At 45.7% G+C, this 25,404-nt stretch overlaps 1 protein-coding gene across 2 annotated transcripts; it reads right to left on the bottom strand.

Annotated features, from left to right (window-relative positions):
- Nucleotides 1–12,311: 12,311 nt before the first annotated feature.
- On the bottom strand, nt 12,312–22,728 carry tnfsf11 (TNF superfamily member 11). Of its 2 annotated transcripts, none has more exons than XM_079357572.1 (4): nt 22,179–22,728; nt 20,077–20,112; nt 16,003–16,129; nt 12,312–14,585 (listed from the first exon to the last, which is right to left on the bottom strand). In XM_079357572.1, exons 1-4 carry the CDS (start codon nt 22,380–22,382, stop codon nt 14,140–14,142), a joined length of 813 nt encoding a protein of 270 aa, XP_079213698.1. In that variant the 5' UTR covers nt 22,383–22,728; the 3' UTR covers nt 12,312–14,139. The 2 variants fall into 2 exon arrangements, with proteins under 2 accessions (XP_079213698.1, XP_079213699.1); XM_079357573.1 differs by having other exon boundaries at nt 12,312–14,582; nt 22,179–22,724.
- Between the last annotated feature and the right edge of the window lie 2,676 nt (nt 22,729–25,404).

The raw sequence follows: 25,404 nt of genomic DNA on the forward strand, positions 1-25,404 counted from the left end.
CTAAACACTGAAGCTACAGTGTCCACCACATGCAGAGCTGGATAAAAGAGGAGGGGGGGAGACAGCTCTCTGTGAGGATTAGAGTTGAGACTGCAGTGTACATTATAACCACTAGGGGGCGGAGCTACAGACTGCTCCTTTAAGGAGGTGTATGAGTGCTTTTTTGTCTGTCCATTCATGTAATACTTGATGTAAAAGGGGTGAGGGTTAGAGTCTAACCAACCTTGGCTCGTGGGCAGTCAAATGTATTTGAACATAAACAGCTGCACAGGCATGAAACTATATATGTCCGAGTCTTTAAATAACACGCAGCAGTGTTTAGATTCAAGACATTTCTGCAGCTCGCCAGTTTCGTCCAATAAAAGCTCTCGAGCGTGAAGAGCTTGTGTGTATAAGAAAAAGTGTCCGTCATAAAAAAGGGAACATGTTCGACTCTTGACGAGCGTCCTCGTCAGAAACCTGTCTCGATGTTTTGAAGGATTGTAAACGTTAACCAGCTCTGGCAGGTTTCTTTGGTCTGAACAGTGTGATGTAATTTCCCGCACACTCTTTCTCATCCTCTTCACGGTCCACTTGTCACACAGTCAATGTGTCTTTCTGAAGTATCACTCTAATTTTCCTTTGGTCCCGTCCAAATATTTATCTTGTATAACTTTGGGTCCATCCATAGAGACGTGGCGCTCAGAGCGCCGTGGAGATAAGTGTTTAGCTCGAGCTGACTTTACACTCAGGCGTTTCTGAAAAGTTGTTGGACGAAACACTGATTGAGCTTCTAACCACGCTCCCTGCTGAGATTTAATTCTTCCTGTAAACTTCCCCTGATTTTGTTGATATTGCAATTGTTCTTAAAGAATACCCCTCGGGGGCGGATCAGGGGGAAACGGGATACCTGTTGGTATGATTATGGTCTCCGCACACGCAAACATCAAACGAGAGATTACAAGAATCCGATGGACATGGTGTGTTTTCCCACGTCCTCGGCTGTCTGTAAATGTTGCATGATTCGTGGCGCTGTCAACGAGTTCATCACCCTGGTTGTGTTAATTCCAAACAGCTGTTTGTGTCCTGTAGTCGAGTGTCTATGCGTTCATGTAATCCTGTGTATATCAAAGTGTGCGATGGTCTCCCAGACTGACTTTAACCCCAGCACGCCCCACCGCACAGACAGACGCTTGTTGATTCCTGGATTCTTCTCTCTCTCTCTCTAATCTGCTACCGCTGCTGCGGTTAGCTGCAGACAAACAAGGCGCTGGGCTGCAGGGAAACGGCCCGACATGACATGTTTGTTTCCAATCAATGGAAGCTGCAGGAGGAACAAACAGGGTCCTCTCAGGTGATGCACATGCATCGCCTGTAACTCATGACTGTGGTCTTTGCGTTTCTGGTCAGAGGAGCAGAAGTGAGACCACAGTCTTACTCAAGACAAAAAAAAAAAAAAAAAAAAGAAGCACGCTGCTTTTGATTTTGATCCCACCCCAAGGTCGTGAGGATTCTGGTAAAAGGATGTTTGGCAGAGGTGCACAATCTCATGTCAATAACTCTGTGGGTGGAAGTTTTTATAGCTCTCTTTGTGTGTGTCCTGTTGTATAAGTCTGTGTGTGTGTGTGTGTGTGTGTGTGTGCATCACAGCAGAGCGAGAGCCATTTGTTTGTCTGCACTGTCTCACAAACACTTAAGTCATCCAGGGTCAAACAAGCGTGAGCAGAGTGAAAGACATCGGTGATGAAATGCAAGTTTTTGGGAAGAGAAAGAAGTCGACAGCGAGGAAAAGATGGCGGCGATGTTACATCATGCAGCCGAGGTCGAGTTTATCGTTCCAGACGATTTTAAAAAACCGCTCCATCTAATCACCTCCAATCAACCACAGGCTTTGTTGTACGGCTGACGAATGCTCTTCGTGACAGTGAGTGTAATCAGATAACGATATGAATCAACAAAGGGAAACACACGGTCATAAAAATGACAGTTTGCATTTGTCAACTTTCGGCGACGGCTGTTTACTTTTCAGAGCGGGCAGAGAGCATTATTCCATTGTTTGTGACAGGCTGGGACGATGTGCCGCTCAAGGACGAGTGTGGGCTGGAAGCCTGGCTCCTGCAAATGGAAGACAGCCGCTCTGTGACAGGATGTTTGTCATGTCACAGGAAGTGAGCTGGGTCTGCCGAGCTCCAGCGCCAAACAAACAACTTCACGACATTACTCCAAATCACGGAAGGCTTCGTTTCTGACCCGCAAAACCTTCAGCCGTTCTGCTGGGTTTGTTTTTTTTTTCTTACTCTGTGCTGCTGGAGCAGCTGAGAGAGCGGCGCCGCACACGTGGTCAACTCTTTCACGCCCACAAACAAACCTCCTGAAAAGGTTCTGTGACGAGATGGCGTTGAGCTGCACGTGTGAACACGAAGGCTTTTCACCCTGAGTGTTTCCAGCCTGCCCGTCGGTGAAACGTCGTGGTGATGTGGGAACACACAGCACAGCAGGCGATACATGAAAACTCTCCGCCAGTGTTTGGGAAGGCGGCGTTGAGGCTCACATCTCGCCATGCACATAAGGACGCTTCCTTGTGTGTTTCAATACGTCCAAGCATCGATAGACAAACTGTCATCGTAGCGTCAGACGCTGTTGCATCGTCGTCCATTTCCATTTTTTCCTCTTTTTGTTTTTCCGTGTCATTGCTTTCCGCTTCATGGAATGAACGGGCGCCACTCACACCAGGAAGTGATGACATTTACGCCACACGGGGAAAACAAGTCTTCCCTGGAAGTCGATTATCCCTCCTGTGGATTTTTATGTTACACACTTGAGTTTTAGAAGAAGAAGGAAGATTTTGTTTTCGGCCCCTTTGTTACGAAAAATTAATTAATCGTCTGCACTTGGGTCCATTTTTTTGTTTTAACCGGGACAGAATAAACACAGACGAGGAAGGGGGGGGGGGGGGACAGAGACTAAACCAGACACAGGTGAAACTGATAGAGACGATCAAAAACTCAATTATGAATTTGTAATGGATCAAATTGTTTCAATCAGAAGCTGCAGTCCTGATTTCACACTTTGAGATTATGAGGAGACAAAGACGAGTTCAGATATAAGACGTAAAGCGTTGTGTCCTCATCGGACGCATGGAAGCAGAAACGAAGACATGTTCTGCTGATTTATCTGACGAGAATTCCCCCCCCCCCCCCCCCTTAAAAAGGAATAAAACAGAGAAGTCATCTTCACTAACCAGAGAAGTAAATGGATATCATCTGTATATAAACTAATGGTTTCAGCTTCCAGGACGAGGGACTTTCCAGGAGCACGAGCAGTAGTAACGAGCAAACAGTGTTGAGCACGGTGAGACTTTTTCTGTCTGTGTCAGCAGCTCCGCGCTCCACTCATGACGATTCCTTCGTGATTACTGCTTGAATTATGTCCATGTGGTCTTGTTCTATTTGCAGCCATTACGTTTCTCACGTCTGCAGTATGGAGCTGTTGGTGAAAAAAAAACATGTGGTTAATTTGTGGTTCAAACCTGATTTGTGGATCCTTTTCCTGATATTCTGATTATCCTCTCTTCTGTCTTTCATCCATTATTATAGCTGCATTAATTGATTTAAACTGGTCTGTTTTTAATAATAACGCCGACACAATCTTTTTTTTTTTTATCACCTCCACTCTCTACGAATGTTTTGCTTTTTTGATCATAAACATACAGACGAATAAAGTTTTTTTTTTTATTGTTATTCATCTTTTTATTTTAATTCAACAAACAAAAATAAACAGCCTTGTTGCTGTTGTACATCAGTACCACATGTCTGTTATTACCATGGACCAATGGTACAACATGTGGCCCCATAACCTCTGGAAGGTCTCACCTTCATCAATGATTCTTATTGACACTTTTTCATAAGACACCATTTATGACATAATGATGTCATAACTGCTTTATAGGGAACTCATTGAAATACTTTGAAATTCAAAAGTTTTAACCTCAGCGTGTTATTGGGGGACATAACAGAACTTTATTTCTGTTAATAAAAATTTAAAAATAAATAAATAAATTTCATTTAGAAAAATAAACATTGAGGAAGTTTTCATCTTTGGTTCAAATGCCACAATAACAGGATCAGTGATGTAGAGTGATCTCTTCTGATTGGCTGAGTGAGGATCACATGCTTCTCGATGTTACTTGTTACAGTCGCTTACCCGATAAAGGGTTAAACTGTGGAGGAGACTAGTTTACTGCATCGTGCTGCCGTTACAGCCCCAAACGTTTATCACAACAAGGTCGTGTTTCAACACTTTAGTCAGTTTGATCCCCAAACAGGCTTCATTAGGTATCGTGATACTCAAATGGATTGACAAGTTAGCAAGCAAAAAGGCTCCTGGTTCTATCTGAAACTTCCAAATCAAATTATTGGTCAGTGTGCGTAACGTTGTCTTTTTTATGTAATTTACGATCCTGTGAAACTTGTTTCTTTCACTGACTTTCACTTCCCAGACCTGCTGAACCGGCCGAGCGTTCTTCTACACAATGATAACCTACGTTTAAGCTGTCACTCACAAGCTTTGCATGTCGAGCTTCCTCTCTGACTGCTCTCAGCTTTCGACCTATAGAAACGTTTCTGTCCAGCACTTTCTTTACATTCAGACTGTTTTTGAAAGGAAAAGGCCTCCAGAGCACAGACAGATCTTTGGCTGACTGTCTCTTTTCATTGTCCGCAGAGTAACAAGAGTGGCGGTCTCCTGATGAACCCAAACAGCTGACGGTGGAAATATTCGCTGACTGGCTGGGCGTTCCCTGCGGCGCACAGGGGGAAACCAGCAGGAACACTTTCCATGTAACGAGATAAGAGATTTAACGCCTCGGGAGGGCCTGACAGATACAGACAGGATGCCCTGATGGCGTTCCTGCTAGTGTTGCCGTGACTTGGTGGTTAGGATGTGCTGTGTGGTCGTATCGAGGCCGCTCCAAAAAAAAAAAAATGCAGCTTCAAGCTTTTGCACGTAGATAGAGATCTAATCTGACGCAACGCTCTGCAGCCAGCATCGGCCTAGTTTGACAAAGAATCAGAAAGATCGCCAACCTTGATATTTCCATTCGCGTGTGAGGGGGAAGTTTTTTCATTCGACTCATGAATAGCGAAACATCTTGGTGATTTTGCTTGTGGTAAGACTTTTGTGCACCGTCTTCAACTACAGGGTAAAGACGTGCTCTGCTCCTGGATGTAAACCGAGATAGGCTAGCGTATTAGCCTTCTATCAAAACAGCTGACACGCACCAGACTCTCGAGCCCGACAAATGATGACGAAGGAACCAGTCGAGTGGAAAGAAGATTTTACAGCTTGGCATCGAGGCTGCGACATTTTCGAAGCCTTGAGGGGCCATTTTGTAGAATCGGTGAGCTAAGTTTTGCCACCTTATAGCTGCCAGCAGTCAAGTTACCAATTTATTAGCAGTTTGGTGGTTATTTACATGATCAGTACATGACGCTGTGATAATCGTTAGTTAGTTTAAATAAGTCTCAGAGGAACCCAAAACATGTTTGTCAAGTTACTTGCCAAAAATGGAAGGACTTTTCTCATGACTTCGGGGTTTGTAGATGTTCTAGGGACCCAGTTAGTGTTCATGGTGAAGTTCATTTTGCATCATGTGTGACCTTTAAATCGAATTCTCCTCCTTTTCTCCGGAGCATCACTACGTTTGTTGGACTTTAGTTTGTCTCTATCGGACTAAAGCTGAAGTTTGAACATCGGTCATCGGGAGCATTGGTAGAATTCGACCTCACTGGAGCCAGGTGCGTTTACAGCGACGAAGGAAGACTACAAGGTACCCGGGTTGAAGATTAAGGAGTTTTGATTGGTCCGTTTAAATTATTATTAAAACATGAAAACGTCACATCGCACACACAAAACTTGTGTCTCATTTTAGGGGTTGGCGTCCTTCCAAGGACCCAGTCTGATCTGTCCTGTGATGGTCTGGTCTATAGAGAATTCCCTGTTTGAGTATTGGTTGCTATTCTGCTGAGTGGAAACCAGTTATTTACAGTTAATCGTAGATTGCTCGGCCGTTTCAGGGTCAAGCAGCTCGTTTTTAGTTGGTGCACGATGAAACTTAGGACAAGTGGAGGATGCATTTAAAGGAGATGGGACAAAAGCTGAAAGAGTGTAGTTTTCAGGTCATTATACGTATGAATATTATGTCATTCACTGACTTGTCTAATTTCCAATCAGCCCTGACCTGGAGGCAGGCGAACCAGCCAATCAGTAGTTGGACAAACCTTCGGGTCACTCAGCCGAGCGGCCGATCGGTCTCCTCGACGTGGGACGGAAAAACTCCCAGAGGAGCTCAAAGAGAGACGAAATCAGGGCCATATGAATGACATTCCAGCCCGGCTCAGTTCTGGGCGTGTTGCTTGTTGTTGCTGGTGGTTTGGGAAGTCTGGGAGCCTCTGCTGATTTAGGTCTCACATGTTGACATTGTCTTGGCACAGCCCCCTTTTGTCTGAGTCATCCCTCCGCCGTCACTGCTGCACTGACTGACTGACGCTCGAGCGTTAACAAGCTGCTGAAAACGGTCAACACCACCAAGCGCCATCGAGGGCACCCAGGTCCAGGTCTTCCCATGAGGGTCAGTGTTACTCCTGATTCCCGTCCAGGTGCGACCACGTCGAGATGAAAGCCACTTGATCCATTGGAGCAGTTGTATCCGGGGATAACACTGAGGATTGACGCTGAATGACTCGGACGGGGATTCCCTCGATGTGCATGCGTGTGTGAGGGAGTTACATGCTTGCCTGTGGTTGCATGGATGCGTCCGTCTGTGTGTGTGTGTGTGTGTGTGTGTGTGTCTTCATGAGCCTGTTGTGTCTGTGTCTATTGGTGTAAGTTCAACCACAAGCTTTCCTGTTTTCAAATGTATTAATATTCCTCTTTTTTCCTCTGGGTGTAATCGGACGTTTCATGATGAAATCTGTGGGCTAGCCAGCGATCAGGACCCTGATGTGCTGAAGACTTTTAGTCCAAGTGGAAATTTACAGGCATAGATCAAAGTAAACGAAATGAAAATATTAGATTAGACTTTAACGATCTGCCGAGGAAAGTTTGGAGAGTGAGCGCTCCAAACGGAGGATGGAATATGTTTCAGAGATTGATTCGAGAACACGTTGCCAAATCAAATATTCACGTTTGATTTTATCTGATTTGTATTTATTCACAACACACAGAACATTTTGTCAGGCGTGTGAAACCAAAGACTGTACTTAAACAAAGTCTGAGTCACGTCACCCATCAGGTTTCTTAGAGGCTGTTTTGGAAGCCCATCCATATTGGAAATGCTGATTTTATCAATGGCAGGCAAAGAGGTGGAGCGTCGACGAGGCCACTCGCAGTTCAATCAGTCACATTCCTGATTATGCACAACTCGCTTCCTTCAGAAAACCCAAACATGTGAGAAAATAAAAAGATCCCTCAGACTTTGGACTCCGACTCAAGAATCTTGAGGAGAGGAGGACAAACGTCCACATGCCGTCACGCTCTGCCACAGTTCGGGCGTCGTCCTCATGCATCGATTTCTGTCGTAAAAAATTCTGGATTTGGCGAACGGGGTCATAAAATTCAGATTAATAACGGGCTTGTTGCTCGTATTTCTCAGTTTATTAGACAAGCTGCAGTGATGCGTCCGCAGCGGAAAAGATCAGCGCATGTTAGTTCATAAAACACTCAGATTTTATTTAGTCATCTTGAACTTCCTGAAGCATTCTCGAGTCTTCCTGAAATCACGGCTTGGATTAAGACTTGGATAAAGACGTGCTTCCTGGTTCTGTTGGCTCAGTGTGTGTCTGATGTGCCTGCAGTAACTTTCTTAACGTGATGATGACTTTGTTTATGACACGGCGATATCATGATAAACCTTATTGCAAGATTTGGATTGATGAATGTTCGCTGCAAATGGAAACACCCATTATTTACTGACCTCACACACACACACACACACACACACACACACACACACACTGCAGGCTCAGTTGCACATTCACACCTGGAAACTGCCCAGTACGACCACAGCTCGATGTGCTGGCCGCTGAACAGCTCCACGGGAGCAGTCCGAGGTTCGGTTACTTGCTCAGGGGCACCTCAGTGGTGGTAGGCGCTGGTTCCAGTCCACGGAACCACAAAACAAACCCAAAACACACAACAGGGAGATGGAAATTTGAACAAAAAAAAATACTTTCTTAATCATTAGCAGAAATTCTGACTTTCTCGTTGCCGCTCTGCAGGAGATTAAAAAAAAAAGTTTGAAAAGACTTGTTGAATTTGTTGGCACGGCTTTTTCGTTCAGTTATTTTGAGCATCTGGAGAATCTCTGGATAAAGTCAGAGTCAGCACACACTGAACAAGGCTGCATGACCAGATATCTGCTCATGACTGCCGATCTAAAAGTACTGGACCAGATGTTCAGTGTTTCAAATGTTCTGCTGTTTGTTTCGGCGACCTGCGACATTAAAAACAGAGCATGCAGCAAAATAAAATCCCAGATTTCATGAGCTTTTTGTCTGATTACAATGAAGAGAGATTCTGAGATGCAAGTCCAGAGGGGGGGAAGTCCGACCTGTTTGAGTGTCATCCGCCTGAACCGGCTGATGATTTTCTAATTGAGGTTAAATGTCTCATGTTGATTTGTTAATGGAAGTGTAGTTGCATGCATGCATGGCTGACATTTCCATACAGACGTTTTCTGGCACTCTCTCTCTCTCTCTGCTGACAGCTCATACAGGAGATGACGGCCTGCTTACAGTAACAGCCCTCCTGCTATCTCACGCCCGTGCGTCTGCAGTAAATCTCTGCCCGCTTTTGTTTTAATAACACTAATGTGATCGTTCGCCAAATGTTCAAAAAGCGCCAGACATCAAAAGCCGGAGACGTGAGCTATACCGAGGTGCAGACAAAGAGCGAGGGCCCAGCCTGTGAAAATATTGGGCCGTGCTGACTCAGCAGAGGAGTGTGTGTTCGCTAGGTTGGCGTCTTCCATGTACGTGTGGTTTTCCATGCATTGGGTCCATTTCGATGCATCGATAGTGTGAGTGTGTGGAGGCGTGCGAAACACTAAGTAACCTTACTGCACGTAACAAAGCCCTCCAGCTGCTCGCTAAATATGACTTCTCAGAGCTCCATTTCCTCCAAACCACAAAACCTCGTAAAGCCGAAGCACCCATAGTTGGCTAATAGCGCTCACTCTTATGTTGATGCCTCTGGTGCTGGTTATTTGGGGGGAAAAAACCCTGATATATTTTCCAACACATGACTTTGTTTTTTCTGAATCATTAGCTCCGCCTCTTTTTTCGCTGAGCCGGAGCGAGAGGACTCTGAAATCATGTCTGATGGAGACGCAGCGTCACAAAAAACCAAAGACGACGACGACACAGATGTTCCAGTGGAGCTCGTCTGCAAACACGCCGTCATGGAACATCTGAGGACATGGACTTTAAATACACCCCCTCGTCTACAGCTGTGCTTTAAAAGTCTAATGACGACATCTGACTTAAGTTAACCTTTGAACTCTGGTGTGTAACAGAACCAAACAAGCAGACTCACATGAGGCAGAGTTCTGATTAACAGTGCAGGTCACTACACAGGTAAGCAGTCAGCCTTGCAAACATTTAAAAACGAGAAGGGAAACGATTGAAAAACTTGCAGGAAGAAAAAGCGTCACGAGTGATCACATGACTAAACGACACACACGGGTTAAATACTCAGACGATGAAGGAGTAACGAGACGTAGGTGAGTCCAATCAGGAGCACGGGGAGCAACGTCTGAAAGACAGAGGACACGACCTCAGGCTACCTGACAGCTTGTGTCACTGCTTTGTAGTTTCATTTGAAGGAAAAATAATATTGAAACTATGAGATTCGACTGAAGAAGAAGAAGAAGTTTATGTGCAGCTTTAACAACATTTTAAATAAGAGAGACTCAAGTAAGAGATCGACATCGACAGCGGCCCTTACGAGATCTAATCAGCATCAAAACCATCTTAAATATCATCGTCATGAAGGTGGCAGGTGTTCATAAAGAGCGGGGTCTTTAGCTTTTCCTTAAAGGTGCAAAGGGACTTTGATTCGTTCCACCACCGGGGGGCGACAGAGGAGATGAGTCCAGATAGAGATTAAGGACCCGGTTGTGAAGGCAGATCAGATGCTACTCATTATCAAAGGGAGTGTAGACCTCGATGACGGAGCCCAGGTAAAAGAGGAGACGGGTTTTAGTTTTAAATTTGATGCGAGCAGTAACTGGGAGCCAGCGGCGTTTTGTGACTGAAAAAAAGGAATTCAATAAAACAAAAATCTGCAATTTTTTTTATTTTACAAACCAGTAAAGGTCAGCATCAGTTTTTAGGCCTCATCATGTTTAGAGTTGAACTCCATACCTTCTTTGGCATGGATCGGGCGGTTGACTTACACAGCTTTAGATGTTTTATGTTTTTACTGTAAGTTATAAAATAAGACGGTAGGTTTTAAAATCGCAGAAAAAAAATATTTTATGAACCACTGTGTGCAGCGAGCAAATAAAACTTGTTTTGTCTGTGTGTGTGTGTGTGTGTGTGTTCAGGGTGGGTGTCCAGTAGACGTCAAGCTCTCCATAATGTTTACTGACACAACAATTTTTAATGGTTTCTGTTGCGAGCCGAGAGTTAAGAAATCGAGTCACTTCAAACGGGTGGCACCGAGGCGGACGCGCTCTGTTTACACTTCGGCTTTCAGCTATTTCAAAACCCGAGCAGAGTATAGTCCTCTGACCGCCACGGTGGGAAGTGTTGCAAAAATTCCCTGGAAGTATAGTTTGTTATTTATGTAAAATACCTCAGAAAAAGCAAAGAGTTCACCTTCCTTGTGCACACAAACGTTGAGACTCATTACTGACCGTAGAGGGTGAGCGAGTCGCTCTGATGGTATTCAGGTAGAAGGACTGCTGCGTGCAGTGTGTGGTTGTTTTGCAGTTTGAATGTGGACTCTCTCGTTGGTGCGTTCACGTGGTGTCGGACACATAACGGCACATGACCACCTGCTCAACTCGGAACAAAAACTTAAAACTGTGAGGGGGGGGGGAAAGAGGTGCCCGACTTCCCGTTAACGTAAATGTACTTTTCATTAATTCATGCATTGTGGATTTAGGGGCTTCACATCAACATGTTCCTGGTTTGAATCCTCTCTGTGTGGAGTTTGTTCTCTCCGGCTTCCTGCCACAGTCCAAACACACGCTGGTTAGCTTAACCGCTGACGCTAACTTGACCTGTGATTGGCAGGTGAACAGTCCAGGAAGTGACCTCGCCTGCCTGTCACACAATGACAGCTGGGATCCGCTCCTGATCCCCGTCACCCTGAGCGAGATAAATGCATGGATGGATGGAGAGCGTGTGTTTAACCCTTTACATGTGTTTAACCCTTTACATGTGTTTAACCCTTTACATGTGTTTTGTGAACTCATCATGACTCGTCATGAATCAGGCCCAAAGTGTTTATGTGTAGATTCTTGATGTTTAAACTTTACACATGACTTTTCACTCCAGACGTTTGAGCTTTAATGTTTTCGGTTTTGTACGACCTTAAAGTACGACTCTAAGCACTTTGTTCTTCTTCATTTATAACGGTGTCTGGTATCTTCGCTCATTCAGCGCTGTGAGGTAAAAATCAAGTCAAAACTTGAAACAGCTAATCAGGTCTGTTTGCAGCTCGGCTCAGCTCTTCCCTTTTAAACCTCCAGATTTAGTTTCAAACTCTGTCACATTTAAACAATGAGCTTCAACCTGTGTGAGGTCCCGGCGAGCGGCGCAGACGTGTGAGCCGCTCTCTCTCTCTCTCTCTCTGCTCGTACGCTGGTGAACGCCCAGCTGCAGACAATAGAGGAATTGTTTGGCTTTGTGTCCAACGTTAAAAACTTTCCTTCATGGGAGACCCGACAGCACGCTGATCAAAGAGACGTCTTCATCCCCGTCCCGTGTCGTCTGTTTCTCGTTTATTCTGCGGGGTCGCAGAGAGCTGCGGTCCGCGTCTGCCCGGGAGTTTAGCAGCGCGGCAGCAGCAGCGGTGGGCGGCTTTTTCTATACAACCTCTCAGTGTAATGAAGCTGGTGGGCCGCTCTGACCGGGTTAACGGAACAGCGGGACTTCACTCTTTTTTTGGCCGTGGCGGTGTTGAATTCTCCAAAGATGGTGGAGATTATCGAATTGCACATCACAATAACAGTGGAGTCAGGGTGGCCTGTTTATCAGGATACAGTAGAAGGTGGCTGAGATTTAATCCCGCGGCTCGGGTAATGTCAACACACGCGATGCACACTCTTACAAAAGTACTTTTTTTTTTATTAAAACATTCAGACATAAATAAAAAAGAACACTGAATGGGAAAAAAAAGGTCTATCAGATGAATATCTTACAGGTATGCTACAATCTTATAGAAGGAACATTATATCCATATTGCTTTTGGCTAGGCAAGTGCACACAGAATTGTCAAAATGGCGATACATAAATATGGAATTGAAAATGAAGCCCCTGTGTTTGAATAACAAAAAGCGTGTCTACTATTTCCTCTACGTGCTGCGTTAATGAATGTCATACGGACACAAAATATAAATGATTTCCACAGCCAAAAGGTCACTCCGACGATGACCTCACTCTTGTACTTCTTCGGCTAATAAATAAATATTTAGTGCATATTCCCGTTTGCCTCAGTGACGAGCCAAATAAAAACAAACAAAACAAAAAAAAAACGTTTAAGTTAAAGATGAACCAAACTCAATTTGGCTCCTCTGGTTAAAGACGACAAGAGTCTCTTTGTGTCGTTTTGTGGTCAGACAGTCCAGCTATCTGCGCCGCCTGTTGGTCGTCGTTAAAATAACAAACATGTTTCGTGTACTCGTGATCTCCGTCAGCGGCGTACGCCACTCGTGAGCTTTTTCATGAAAGGCAGGAAATGGAACACTTTGGACCCCTCCGCTCCTCCGGAGGAGGTTTTTGTTGCCTAACACACAAAGATCCAAGATGAAGATGGTCGTCTTAAAAAAAAAAAAATAACTACACCAAAGGCCTCCGTGTCCACCAGAAAAGAGCTGCTCGCCTGTCCCGTCTCCATGACAACAACTTATTACTTACTGCAGGTTTTAGATTTCCCCCGGCAGACATCATCATCCCCGCCTCATGACGTGGTATAACAACCATCAATATCATTAATGCTGCACGCCGTTTCACGTCTGATCTGTCTTTATGCTGAGTATTATGTCATTCGATTGTATTTTTTCTTCCTTTATTTATTTCACGTAAACTTGCTCACTTTTTATATTCTGTTTATTTTGGAAACTGCTGTCACAACCACATTTCTAATCAAGAACGTTTATCCTTATCCTTCGGAAAAATTGATTTTCAATTATCTTCCCATCCTGGTGGAAGACGCTGGTGGACACGGCGCCTTAGGGATTCTGTGTGCGCTAAAAACCCTAATCTCGCTGCCTATTTCCAATCGTACTGTTGAGTTACTTATCGTGAGGACGCCTCATTGCACGCCATGTTCACACTTGCAAAAGCTTTCAGGAAAAACATTTGTGAGTTCACTGTCAGACCTGGGACTTTGGTTGTTTTTATTCCCTGCTGATAAGCCGCTAAATGCAAGCAGATGCAGCGCCCGCTACAGTGGTCTTTTTACGACTCCCCCCCCCCGCCTCCCCCAACATTGATAAATCCTTCCTCACGTCCGTCTTTCTGCCAGCTGACTTACTTCCTCAGCTTCTCCCTTTATGGTTTGTTTAAGAAGTGCACAAACACACGTCTCCGCTTTAAGTCTTACTGTTGAACTGTATTGACGAGCGCCAAAACAAACAGCAAACAGTGTTACAAAAACCGTCTGTTTAAAAAGCTAGAAGAAGTCTAAAAATAGTCCAGTGCTATTAAGTTGAGAGCGAAGAGTCTCGTATTCGGGGGTGTAAGTGCCTGAAAAGTTTGTGAAAGGCGATTTCCTGTTTCCAAGGCTGTTTGGTGAAGAACAAACTAAAAAAAAACACAAGACATTTACAAAATAAAAAACACTTTGTTTGACAAATGGACATTATAAAATCAGTGGTTCTTTGGCATATTAAATGTTCAGTAGCATGTCCGCTCCCTGGAGGGGGTTTGACTTTCAGTTGCCCAACTTTATGGCCCCAAAATACGTCCCTTCTCCCTCCGGGTCCAACATCCAGGCGTTGGACACGTTGACAAACAGGGCGTCCCCCTCCTCCAGCCGCACGCCCCGGCCCTGCTGGGCGCAGTACATGTTATAGCTCATGTTGTTCCAGCGCATGGTGCTGCCCGCCTTCATCAGCAGCACCGCCTTGCTGTTCTGTTTGATGCTCTCGTGGAAGACGTACTGGATGAGCTGCGTGTTGCTGACGTCCACCGACGGCGTGCCCGCCTGGCCGCTGCTGTCCTCCGGCGTTAACGTGTAGTAACGGAAGCAAGTCTTGGCGTAGACGTAGTAGAAACCGGACTCCATCACCAAAAGCTTCCCCTTCTGGTAGCCCATCTTGTGGCGGTACGCGTGCACCTCTTCCCAGTCGATGGTGATGGCCTTCTTCTCACCCTCTTCTTGGAAAAAAGGCAAAAAAGAAAACAGGAAGCGTTTTGGTTATTCCATTCATCTACACGACGTTCATTAATGGTCACATGATAGGAAAAATCCACTTCACCATGCGAACTCTAACATGTGTCTCTAGTCTATCTACAAACCCCCCAATGATGAGAAAAGGCCTGCTCCACTTTTCAGAAAATGTGTGCTCAAACAGGCCGTTTGGAGATTTTCCCTTCATGACATCACAAAGGGCAGTAGCCCCTCCCCCAGGTGGGTGACCCTCCCACAGCTAGGTGTTTGTTCTGCCCTCTGAGTCTGCCTTCTCACCGTAAACAATAGGACATGGAGCCAGAAAGCAGCGAGTACACCCGAGCCCTTCCAGAGAGGGGGCGTGGTCAGACACAGCTCATTTACATATTTAAAGCTACAGACACAGAAACAGCCTGTTCTGAGCAGGGCTGAAATAGAGGGGTTTATAGACATGATCAAATACAGGATCAGAGTGGATTTACAACAACACACTTCACACACATGATGAAGAGGAGCGAGGACACTGATTTCACCTGAAGAAGAGGAGGAGATCATGTGACCTTTAACCCAGCTGGCTTTTGTATATATTAAATCAGCCTCGGGTTCTCTAAGGGTCCTCTCTCTTTCTTCCCTTTCACTCACATAGTGTTTATTACTATTAATTATTACCTCTACTATCAGGCTTCATATGTTTATTTACTGTAAATATGTTCCTGACCTGATTACCTTTGCTCAAATTGAATAAATGCAATTCATCTTATCTTATCCGTTTATGATATTGCGGCTGTTTTCTTACATCGGCTGTATGAACCCATGTACCCACACACGCTATATAAATAAAGATTGATTGATTGATGTATATTGGCTCTAATAAAAAGAAGAAGTGTTTGCATGGACCACTTTTTCTGCAACGATTTTTGTCAATACTGTGACGTTTCCTAAGCTTCCTTGCATGGACTTGCATGTTGTTGTTTTAAGGGTCAGTTTGGGGCTTTTCATGCCTTTAATTCAGAGATGTCCAAAGATGGATCAGAAATGGGAGAGAGAGAGAGAGAGAGAGAGAGAGAGAGACAGTGGGTACATGCAGAACAGGAGGCTCACCAGCTTGAAGGACTAAAGCCTCACACACAGGCCGCACACGCTAACCGCTAAGCTACCAGAGGGTCAGGTTCTGAATACTTTCTTACAACTTTTGATTTAGTGCAACCAAAATCTACAACTTGCAAACACGTTATGATAACAAGGTTGCCGTTATTGTTTTCAAAAACATTTTTTTTATGGATTTGTGTTCCATAGTTTGGGAGATAGGACACTGGACGAGAGAGAGAGAGAGAGAGAGAGAGAGAGAGAGAGAGAGAGAGAGGACGACATGCAGGAACAGAGCTGAAGGTCATCTGGACTCACTCTTTGAGTACTCTTGGTGCGTTTTGATTGGTAGATGCGCTGACGGCAGGCTCTCCTTGGAAGGTTTGCACCGTCGGTTTTTCCTCGTGTCTCTCAGAGCGTTCAGCACCGGCTCCGTCTGCACTTCCTGCAGAAAACAGGGAAACCTATCAATCAAGCAGTGATGGTAAATGAAAGGACGTGTACAATCAGTCATATCTTTCTGGTGTGTGTGTGTGTGCATGTGTGTGTGCATGTGTGTTTTATTCCATGCTGAGGTTTGCTAAGTTTAAACGTCAGCATGTAAACAACACAATCAAACGACTTTCTATTAAAGCAACAAAATCAGCCGTCTCTTTAAATAACCATCTCGTCGTGTTTTATTTCTTAGGACAGCGCACACACACACACACACACACACACACACACACACACACACACACACACACTGCTCTTCTCTGACGCCTCCCTGCTCAGTGTAACCTTTCAGATTGCTCCTCTCTCTCTCTCTCTCTCTTTCTCTCTTTAGATTTGGCACCAGAACTTTCTGGACCGTTTTCAGCCGCCAAGCAGCCGATTCTATTCATGGCGCCCCCATCCGCAGTCTACCGTCCTCGGGCAAGACGGAGCGTATACACTCAGAGAAAACACGGTCTCCAAGCAAGTAAACAGTTACTCGGCCGGCGCTGCCAGCTCTGTTACACATCTGGCACCAGATGAAAATATGAGGCGTGTTTTGTACACTCACACTGGAGGTCTCACGGTAGAACAATGTTTAAGTTCGGTGAGCTGGTCGGGATTCAGAGGTCGATAAAACGACTGTGAACGCTCTGATTGAAGTGTAAGCGTCAAACAGGAACTTCGTCCTGGTGCTTAAATGTGAGCACTTGCTCCTTGTCATGGTTCTTTACGATGAACAGCGTTTGGGTTTGGGACTGCAGGTTAGACAAAAAAAAGTGATGTGATGACAAGAATGTCGGCAGAGGGAAACAAAGATTAGCATTTTATGAAATGTTTTTTTTGCAGTTTGCAGCAAATAATTAGGAGAGAAAAGAAGAAAAGAAGGTGACAGATGGACATGCATCTACACCACGTGGTCATGAAGTCCCGTCCTCTGATCTCCTGGAGATACAATCCCATCAAACTTTGCACCAGCGGCTTCAAACAGAAAAAAAAAGAGGGAGAATGGAAAGTGTTGGAGTGGAAAGAGATTTAAAACATGACAACTTGAGAAACCACACACGGCGTCTCTGAGCACAAACACGGCTCCACGCTCCAAATAAAACTGAACGACTCCATTAAGCATGCACCTGCGCCGCCGCCGCCGCGCTGATGTCACTGTCAAGTATTTATTCACAAACCAAGTCCAGACACATCTGCACGCCTCTCAAACTAAGATTAGCTCCGTCTGTCCTCCAAAAACAATTTGCTGCACAAACATGTTTATAGCGCTGCGTCTTGGAATGAGACAGGGATAAACATCGTCCTGCCAAGATCTCCCAGCGGCCCCGCAATGTGGGATCTATCCGTCTTGATTTGTGGCGAGACTGCGTCATACCTCTTTAACCAGAGAGACGCGGCGATTAGGACGAAGTAGCAGCAGTGTGGGAGCTTCTTGATGCACAGTGAGCTGCAGCACGATGGACGAGCGTCTGCCTGGAGCTCCAGCTGACTTGGTTTTCACGTGCTCAGTCCTTGAATTCCTCAGAGCGTGCACGCTTCGACTCAGCCCTATAACTACACACCACATTCATCAGTCAACGTCTCCGTTATGTTGATGAAGCGGTTTCGATGATGCTACACGAGAACAAAAGTCCTCTCACTCACAAGCTCGGCCACCAAAGCAGCGCGTCTCTTTGTGTTCCTTCAATCAGATCTCATTTCTCACACAAATCTCCCGCGTGTAAACATTCAGGTCGTGAGCCCGGTCTGAATCACGGTCCTGTTCTCACCACTCCCGGCAGTCCCGGGCCCGGAGGAGGCCCGACCCGGCCCGCACATCCTGTCTCACATCAAAGCTCGACAGCGGCTCTCTAACAAATCCTCTGAAGTGTCAGCGGCGGTCTGAGCGCTGACCCTAACACAACACAGTGTGGGCCAAGACGAGCCGTCACCCAGACACCTCATAAAGCGCCCAGCACGTCTCTCCCCGCGCTCCGTGGGAAACGACACAATGAGCGCCTCAGTCCAACGCCAGGCTGGGTGGTTTGTGTGGAACCCCCACCGGGGACTCCCGGGACAAACCCAAACACAATCACTTCAAGAAAGGAAATTCAATCAGAGCGGGAAACCAAACAGCAGTGTGCCGTTTGATTTCCTCCACGGATTCCGCCTCTGCTCGGCAGAACACCGGCGCCAAAAAACGGGGCGGCAACTTCCAAACAGGGATTAAGAGAAAACTGTGACTTCAGCAATTAAGAATTCCTATTTTACAACTCCCTCAAACTACCGCTGATCATCGGAGGAACGTTTTGCGACCACTGACGCCAGAGAGTGACTCACAGATAGAGGACGCAGCGAGCTGCTCCGAGCGCCGCGTCGCTGAGAGAAATGCTGCATGATCATTCACTCTCTGCATCAAAGGCACAGAGGTGTTTTCCCGCTGTGGTCTGACCTCTCATCAGCCCGTTTGACCACCTGGGGCTCAGTGTTTAGCTGAACAGAAGCTGTGGTATGTGCTGAAACTCGCCCATGGGATAAACATGACTAACGTCAGTGCAGAGACTCAAAATCCTTTTTATGTCGTCCTGTTTTAAAAACGTCACAGCGTTGTTGCACACACTGCGTCTTCCTGTCTGTCAGTGACACGAGGGGAAACACGTGGCGTGCTTCAAAAAGGTGTTCAGCAGCCGAGACTTTTTTTTTGGGCTAACTTCATTTTATGACGTTACAGCGGTGTGTGTGCATGTTCTATGATCTACAAATCTACAACTCACTTTGCAGACGCTTTTAACCAAATCAACAAACGACGACGTCAGGAAGTGCAAACAGCTCTAAGTTTAAAAAAGACACACAGTTGCTGACAGGAAGTGACCTGAGGGGCTGACAGGAAGTGACCTGAGGGGCTGACAGGAAGTGACCTGAGGCAAAGCACGACATCAACAGTGGTCCTGAAGGATTGTAATCAACATCAAAACCATCCTACATATCTTCACATCATCATCATGAAGGTCGAAGGTGTTCATAAAGAGCTGGCTCTTTAGCTTTTCCTTAAAGGTGCAAAAGGGACTCTGCAGGTCAAACTGAGTCTGGTATTTTGTTCCTCCACCAGGGGGCGACAGAGGAGAAGAGTCTTTATACGTTTACTTAGTTTGTAACACAGGTGAGGCAGTATTCAACCGCTCATCATTAAATGGTCACCTGTCTTGGTTGAGTCGGGACATTTCTGGGCGGAGCTAGCGTGTGTCCTGCAGCCAATGACGGCGCAGCAGGTGAGATTCGGAGTGGACAGAGTTCAGCGATTGGACGCGATTCAAACTGATGACAATACGACGGACGTGGACGCAGCGGTAAAGAAGAGAAACACTGAAACACACCTCGAGCTGTTCTACTTCCTGTTGGACAAGCAGGTGACGCACACCGGCGGTTAGCTTGGGCTAGCGTACGTTAGCTTGCAGTGAAGCTACAAGCTAACATATAGGCTACGTCCTGCAGGGAGTGAGAGAGTCTGATGAGCCCAGGAGGAGGGGCCACGTTTAAATGTTTACAAACATTTCTACTGACTCCACCTTTAATATTTGAAGTTTACAGAAACAACAGAGACCGAGGACAGAAGAAACTACGCTTCACAAGCAGCACACGACTGAACACAAGACCTCGCTACCCTCATGTACTCAATACATACCTCATAACATCAGGGTGTTATATAGAGCATTACTCATATGCATCCAAGACTGAGATTAGAAGAGTTTAGCTATTCATGCATTCAGAAGAGTGAGATCAGATCTGTACTGATCACAGAACATGTGACATCAGAGCAGAGAGACCGGTTCAAATATCAGTGAGAGAAGCAGCTGAAGCAGGAAGCATGTGTGTAGGTGCTCCTGTGAAAGAGGGCGTGTTGTGCAGCAGAGGTCAGCCCGGGGTCAAACTCACCTCTATGGGTCGATGCGTTGCTGTGGTCAGATCTACCTGCAGACACAAACACAGGGGCACAGGTCAGAGAGTGTGCTGCGAGCGGGCGAGCGAGCCTCCTCCTCTGACAGGTGAGAGAGGGAGGAACACTAACTCACAGGAAGACGAGCACACATTCACTTTGTCTTGTTTGAGCGTGGGAGGTTGACTTATTTCCCACATGTCAGTCTGCATTCCTGTGCTGCAGGCGAGACTCGAAAAAAGGATCTAAGGTCGCAACATGAGGTCTCGTTTGCAGAGCTGCTGCCTCCGAAAGCGTCTGCGGTCATTCAAAGAGCTTTAATGCACGTGTGAGGTGGGAAAGTAGAGTCGCCAAAAATCAGTGTGTTCCTTCAGAACCATCAGAACACGGAGAACACGGACTCAGCTGTTAGAGCTCCTCGACACTGTGGAGGAGTGGCTTTATCTCATTATCTTTTTTTAAATCCTCAGTCATAGCCACGCCCAGTTCAAAGCAAGGGCCGGGTTAGTTTACAGAAAGTTGAATGAAAATGTTTCAGATAAGGATTCCTTTGTAACACATTTATAAGCATGACTTCTTGGGAGTACTTGAAAGGCTGTTTATGGGGCTTTTATGCGTGCACACAGCTTGATGCACCGAGATACACATCATTACAAAAACCTCTCTCTCTCCCTCATCAGCACATTCCTCTGCAGCACAGCAGCTCTCCCTCTCGTCTCCAGGAAGTTCTCACAGGTGTTGAGGGCCGACGATGATCCGCTGCCAAACTCTGATCCTCGCAAAACTACTGACTGACTCACGCTAAAAAGTGCTCCCACATGCAGCTGTCGACTTTAAAAAAAAAAAAAGAAAAGTGTGTTTGAACCCAGCTCTCAGTCTGACACACTGTAGAGCATCTCACGCTCCTGCATCCCTCTCATCACGCCATCAGACCCGTCCGAAGCTTCAAAGCACAAAAAAAAGATCTCAGACATGAAACATTTGGTCCCCTCTTTTGCGTTCCTCTCTCCGGGGTTTTTTCCCCTTCCTCTCCCACCTCCCTTTTTTCCCCTCCTGGCTTCAATCCAGTAACATAACAAGCTACTACCACACTGCGATGTGTTTACGCCAAAAACAAGCCAGAGAAATGTACACACAAACACACAGAGAGAGAGAGAGATGGATGCTCCCCAGGTGACCTCAGAGCGTCCTGACAAAGCCGGGATGCGGTCTGCTCGCTTGGCTTGTTCAAACACGACAATTATTCAACTCCAGAACCACCGTGGAGTAACAAAAACAGCCGTGACAGAAAGTAAATGTTATTCTACAAGATCCCAAACACTCAGCGTTCAAGAGAGTAAACCTGACAAGAAAATAAATGGACCCTTAAGAAACCTGTTGATTTTTTTTTTATCTGTGATTTGGAAACATGTCAGAACATCCCTGAACTCTCTGGAAGCAGCTCTGCCTTTGCTCCAAAAGTTTACAGCTTCCTGACACCATCAATTACAAATACAACTGTGGATGGCATGTGAACATGCACAAGAAGAAGTGCAGCCAGGAGCTCTCAAGTGAAAACATCTGGTATTTAGCAAACAAGACATCTTGCACGACTGACACGAGGAGGATCTGCAGAGATGTTATCTCTGCAAAACGGATGATTTGAGTTAAGGCTCCTGGAAGAAAAAACTAATCTCTGCTGAAATAAGTTCTGGTAGGAAAACATCATCAGGGCTTTTTTTTTTTTTTTTTTTTAAAGATCACTATCAGTAAGTGTGCAGTTTTTTTTTTTTACAGCGGCTTGAAGGCGCGTTTGAAGCGCCTGCCGCCAAAGCGCAGCGCCTTCGGAGACGAGCCAAGGAGGAAGGAAATGTTGGCGCACAGATCTGCAGAGCTGGCTCGCTGCTCAGGTATCCACCTTCCTGCACTTCTAAGAGAGCCGACGACTTTTATAAACAGCAGCGGAACTTGTCAGACACTTTTATGGGCTGCGCAAAGATTGCGCAAACGTTGCTGCACTCAATCTCAACTGAGACTGTTTCCAAATCAACATTCAAACACAGACGCACGAGCTTTAGTGATCCCTCGGTCAGGACTTTGCAGAGAGGGTCACTGAGCCTACCTCTTGTAGTAGATAACCTGTCAGGTGTAATAAGATCGCCACGCTGGAAGCCACCTGAAGCAATCCCATAACAGCGAGGGTCCCGAACAGGAGGGGTCGGTACGTGGGCTCCGAGCTCTGCACCGGGTGGAAGCGGTGCTGCGCGGCCTCCATGTCGACGGTGTTCCGCAGGTAGCCTCGGTACTCACTGTGAGGAGCTGCCATGACGCGCGCTGTGTGTGTGTGTCCGTGTGTGTGTGCGTTCAGCCCCGGGGCCAGGTCCCAGACAGACTCGGTGCGCGCAAGAGAACCGACTGACTCTGTAAAGGTCCCGATGAACAGCTGTGGGTGGGCTTGAAGGAGCGCGTTCCCCGCTGCAGCCAATCAGAAGGATCCTGGGGTTTTTTGCTCCGATAGATGAGGAAGAGGAGACGGAGAAGAAGAGCTACTTGAACCGGATCGACCTGTGAGAGCGCGACAGGTACAGCGAGCTCTTTATGGCTCCACGAGCTCTTCAGCGAAACACAGAGACACGTGATCCACCCCTTCAGTGCGTCCACACCCCCTGTGACACACACACACACACACACACACACACACACACACACACACACACTGCAGACAGACAGACAGACAGACAGACTGAGATGCAGCTGAGAAAAGTTCGATATGACGTCGTAACTGATTATCAACAAAATATTGTTGATCATTTAATAAACTTCAAAAGTCAACTTAGAGCTTAAATTCATAAATGGGAAACTTCAAAAAATATATTTAAATAAAGTTATAATTCCCCATATTAAGTAAAGTTTAGTGCAGTATGTTACCTGACACACACACACACACACACACACACACACACACGTCTACTCCTCTTTTGTCTCCAGCTCTGCCATGAATGAAAGTGTGATACTTTTCCTGAAGCTTAGCTGAAACCAGATGTCTGAAGTCACAACAAGAATTTGAAATATTATCTTTGAACTCATCAACTCTGTTGATGAACTTTTGGATGATCCGTGGATGTAACACATATCGGTCATTTCAAAGGTCAAACCAGTCGTTCCAAAATCTTTTCTCCCGGTCCTCCTTGGAAAATCTAAATATTGTCACGCTCCTCCGCCCTTCACCAGACGCCTCGGAGATATTTATTTATGAATCCCACCAAAGGAAATCTGTTTTACACTCTGTTATTGAGACATGCGACACACACACACACACACACACACACACACACACACACACACACAGAGAGACTGAAACACACACAGCATCCTGCAGACATGCACTAATGTCCTGTCCTTTACACATATCAGACTAAACGATGATTCTAAAGAATGAATGTGTACATGAGGACCATGTTGACGTGGTTTTGTGGTCTCTGCCTTGACCAGTATGACTTACATGCTTGATCTTTTCTCTGGAACTAGTTTCAAAACATCATACGTTAAATGCAGATTAAGACGTATTCATGCATTAATCACATCCTATATGGTGATGGGATTTTTTAAAAGTGGAATTCGGGGGAACATAAAGTTTCAGGCAGGACTCCAGCGTGGTCAGCGAGCACTAACTGCTCAGATATTGGGCAAAGATCCAGGAAATGCAAACTGTATTACACATCACTCATATTGCACAAGATCTGCAAAAACACAACATAAGTAAGAGAGTGGATTAAAAAGATGAGAACATATAAAAGTGCCATGAAGCTGCTTTGATTCTCTGCACACACACTAAAAGAGCTGAATGTTAAATTGTGATTTGTCGTCGTGTATGCCAGGACCTTGGAGTGACAAACTCACTGACCACTGAGTCCCCGCACTATCTATCCTCTTACCTGCTCACATGGACCAATCAGAGAGGGGCTTTGTAATAATCACTCCCCTCATCTGGAGTGAAAGAAGGCTGAATCAAGTGTCAAGAGTTTTCAATAATTACTGATAGAATAAATGTATTTAGATCAGATTAAACTTAAATAAGAAACATTTAAATTAGATGAAAGACAAGAGCGAGCCCCTTCCTCTCAGCCTGACCATGACCTGAGAGAGAGAGAAAGGTCGGGCTCGAACCCCGGGCCGCCAACCTGGTGAACCACATCCTCCGTACACGGGGTGTGCACACCAACCACTATGTTACCAGCTCCCCCAAATGCTGATTTATAATTTGACCAAAACAGATGACAGGACTGCAGGATTTCCATTATTACAGTGAGTGAAAACACAACGCCACAGTGAGTCAGTGTGTGTGTGTGTGTGTGTGTGTGTGTGTGTGTGTCATTGACAAACCTTTCTCTGTGAGCAGGTTGATGTCATTTCCTCTCACCTTCATGTGTAAGGATTCTTTCATGAGATGACGTCGTTCTGAAACCACAGTTTTGTGAATGACAGTCGAACTATCGCTCCTTTGTTTCTGGGGATTCACCACAGTGTCGAACAGCAAACAAAACACTTTCTGTTTTCATTGTTGTAATGAGGAACTCGATACATGACCAGCAACATTTAACCAATGGGCTGTTGTTGTTGTTGTTCAGGTGTGAATTTTTTAAAGTTGCAACAGAGTGTGTGTGTCAGCAGCTGCTTGATCACAATGAAAGGTCTGTGGACTTGTAAAGAACCCGGGTACACCTGCAGAACAGTTCCTCCTCCGGCTGCATAATGAAGCTGCTCTGTTGCTGTTCGGATACGTTAGCTCGTCTGTGGACGGAGGACGGAGTTTTCAGGACGGAGTTTGTTTACATCGAGGGAAGACGGAGTACAAAGAGAACTCCCGTGATTCTTTTTTAAAATTTTATTTATCCAGGAAAAATCCCATTGAGATTAAAAACCTCTTTTTCAAGGGAGTCCTGGCCAAGAGGCAGCAAACATTACACAGTCAGACTCACAACATACAGACAATTAACAGAAATCAAAATTATAAAAGACAAAGAGTAATAAAACATTTTTAAAAACAGTTACACGTAAAGGAGTGTGTCTCAAGTTCTCTCAGCTTGGATTTAAAAGCATTTAAAGAAATCATTTCCAGTCTTTTTGGAGCATGTTCCAGTTCCACTCTCCACCAGCCTCCACATCATCTTTAGTGTTTGTAGCGTCAGTTTTTCGCACTCCTGCGTTGGCTTGATTCATCAACACCGGACGATGCAGCTTGGGCATGAAGCACAAACCAGCTGAAGCATGTGCCAGCCTGTCCACGTGAACACAGAGCTGAAGACAGCAAACCCAGAGGGAGTTCACCTTCTCCCACATGAGGCATA

The sequence above is a fragment of the Symphodus melops genome, assembly GCF_947650265.1.
Source record: "Symphodus melops genome assembly, chromosome: 12".
Lineage (NCBI taxonomy): Eukaryota > Metazoa > Chordata > Actinopteri > Labriformes > Labridae > Symphodus > Symphodus melops.

Bases quoted from the DNA above. Each gene is read 5' to 3' on its own strand.
- tnfsf11 (XM_079357572.1), bottom strand. From the start codon at position 22,382: ATGGCAGCTCCTCACAGTGAGTACCGAGGCTACCTGCGGAACACCGTC. The intron at 20,113-22,178 runs GTAGGCTCAGTG...TTGTGTCTGCAG, and splicing joins CAGGTTATCTACTACAAGAG to GTAGATCTGACCACAGCAAC. The intron at 14,586-16,002 runs GTGAGTCCAGAT...CTTTTTTCCAAG, and splicing joins GCACCAAGAGTACTCAAAGA to AAGAGGGTGAGAAGAAGGCC.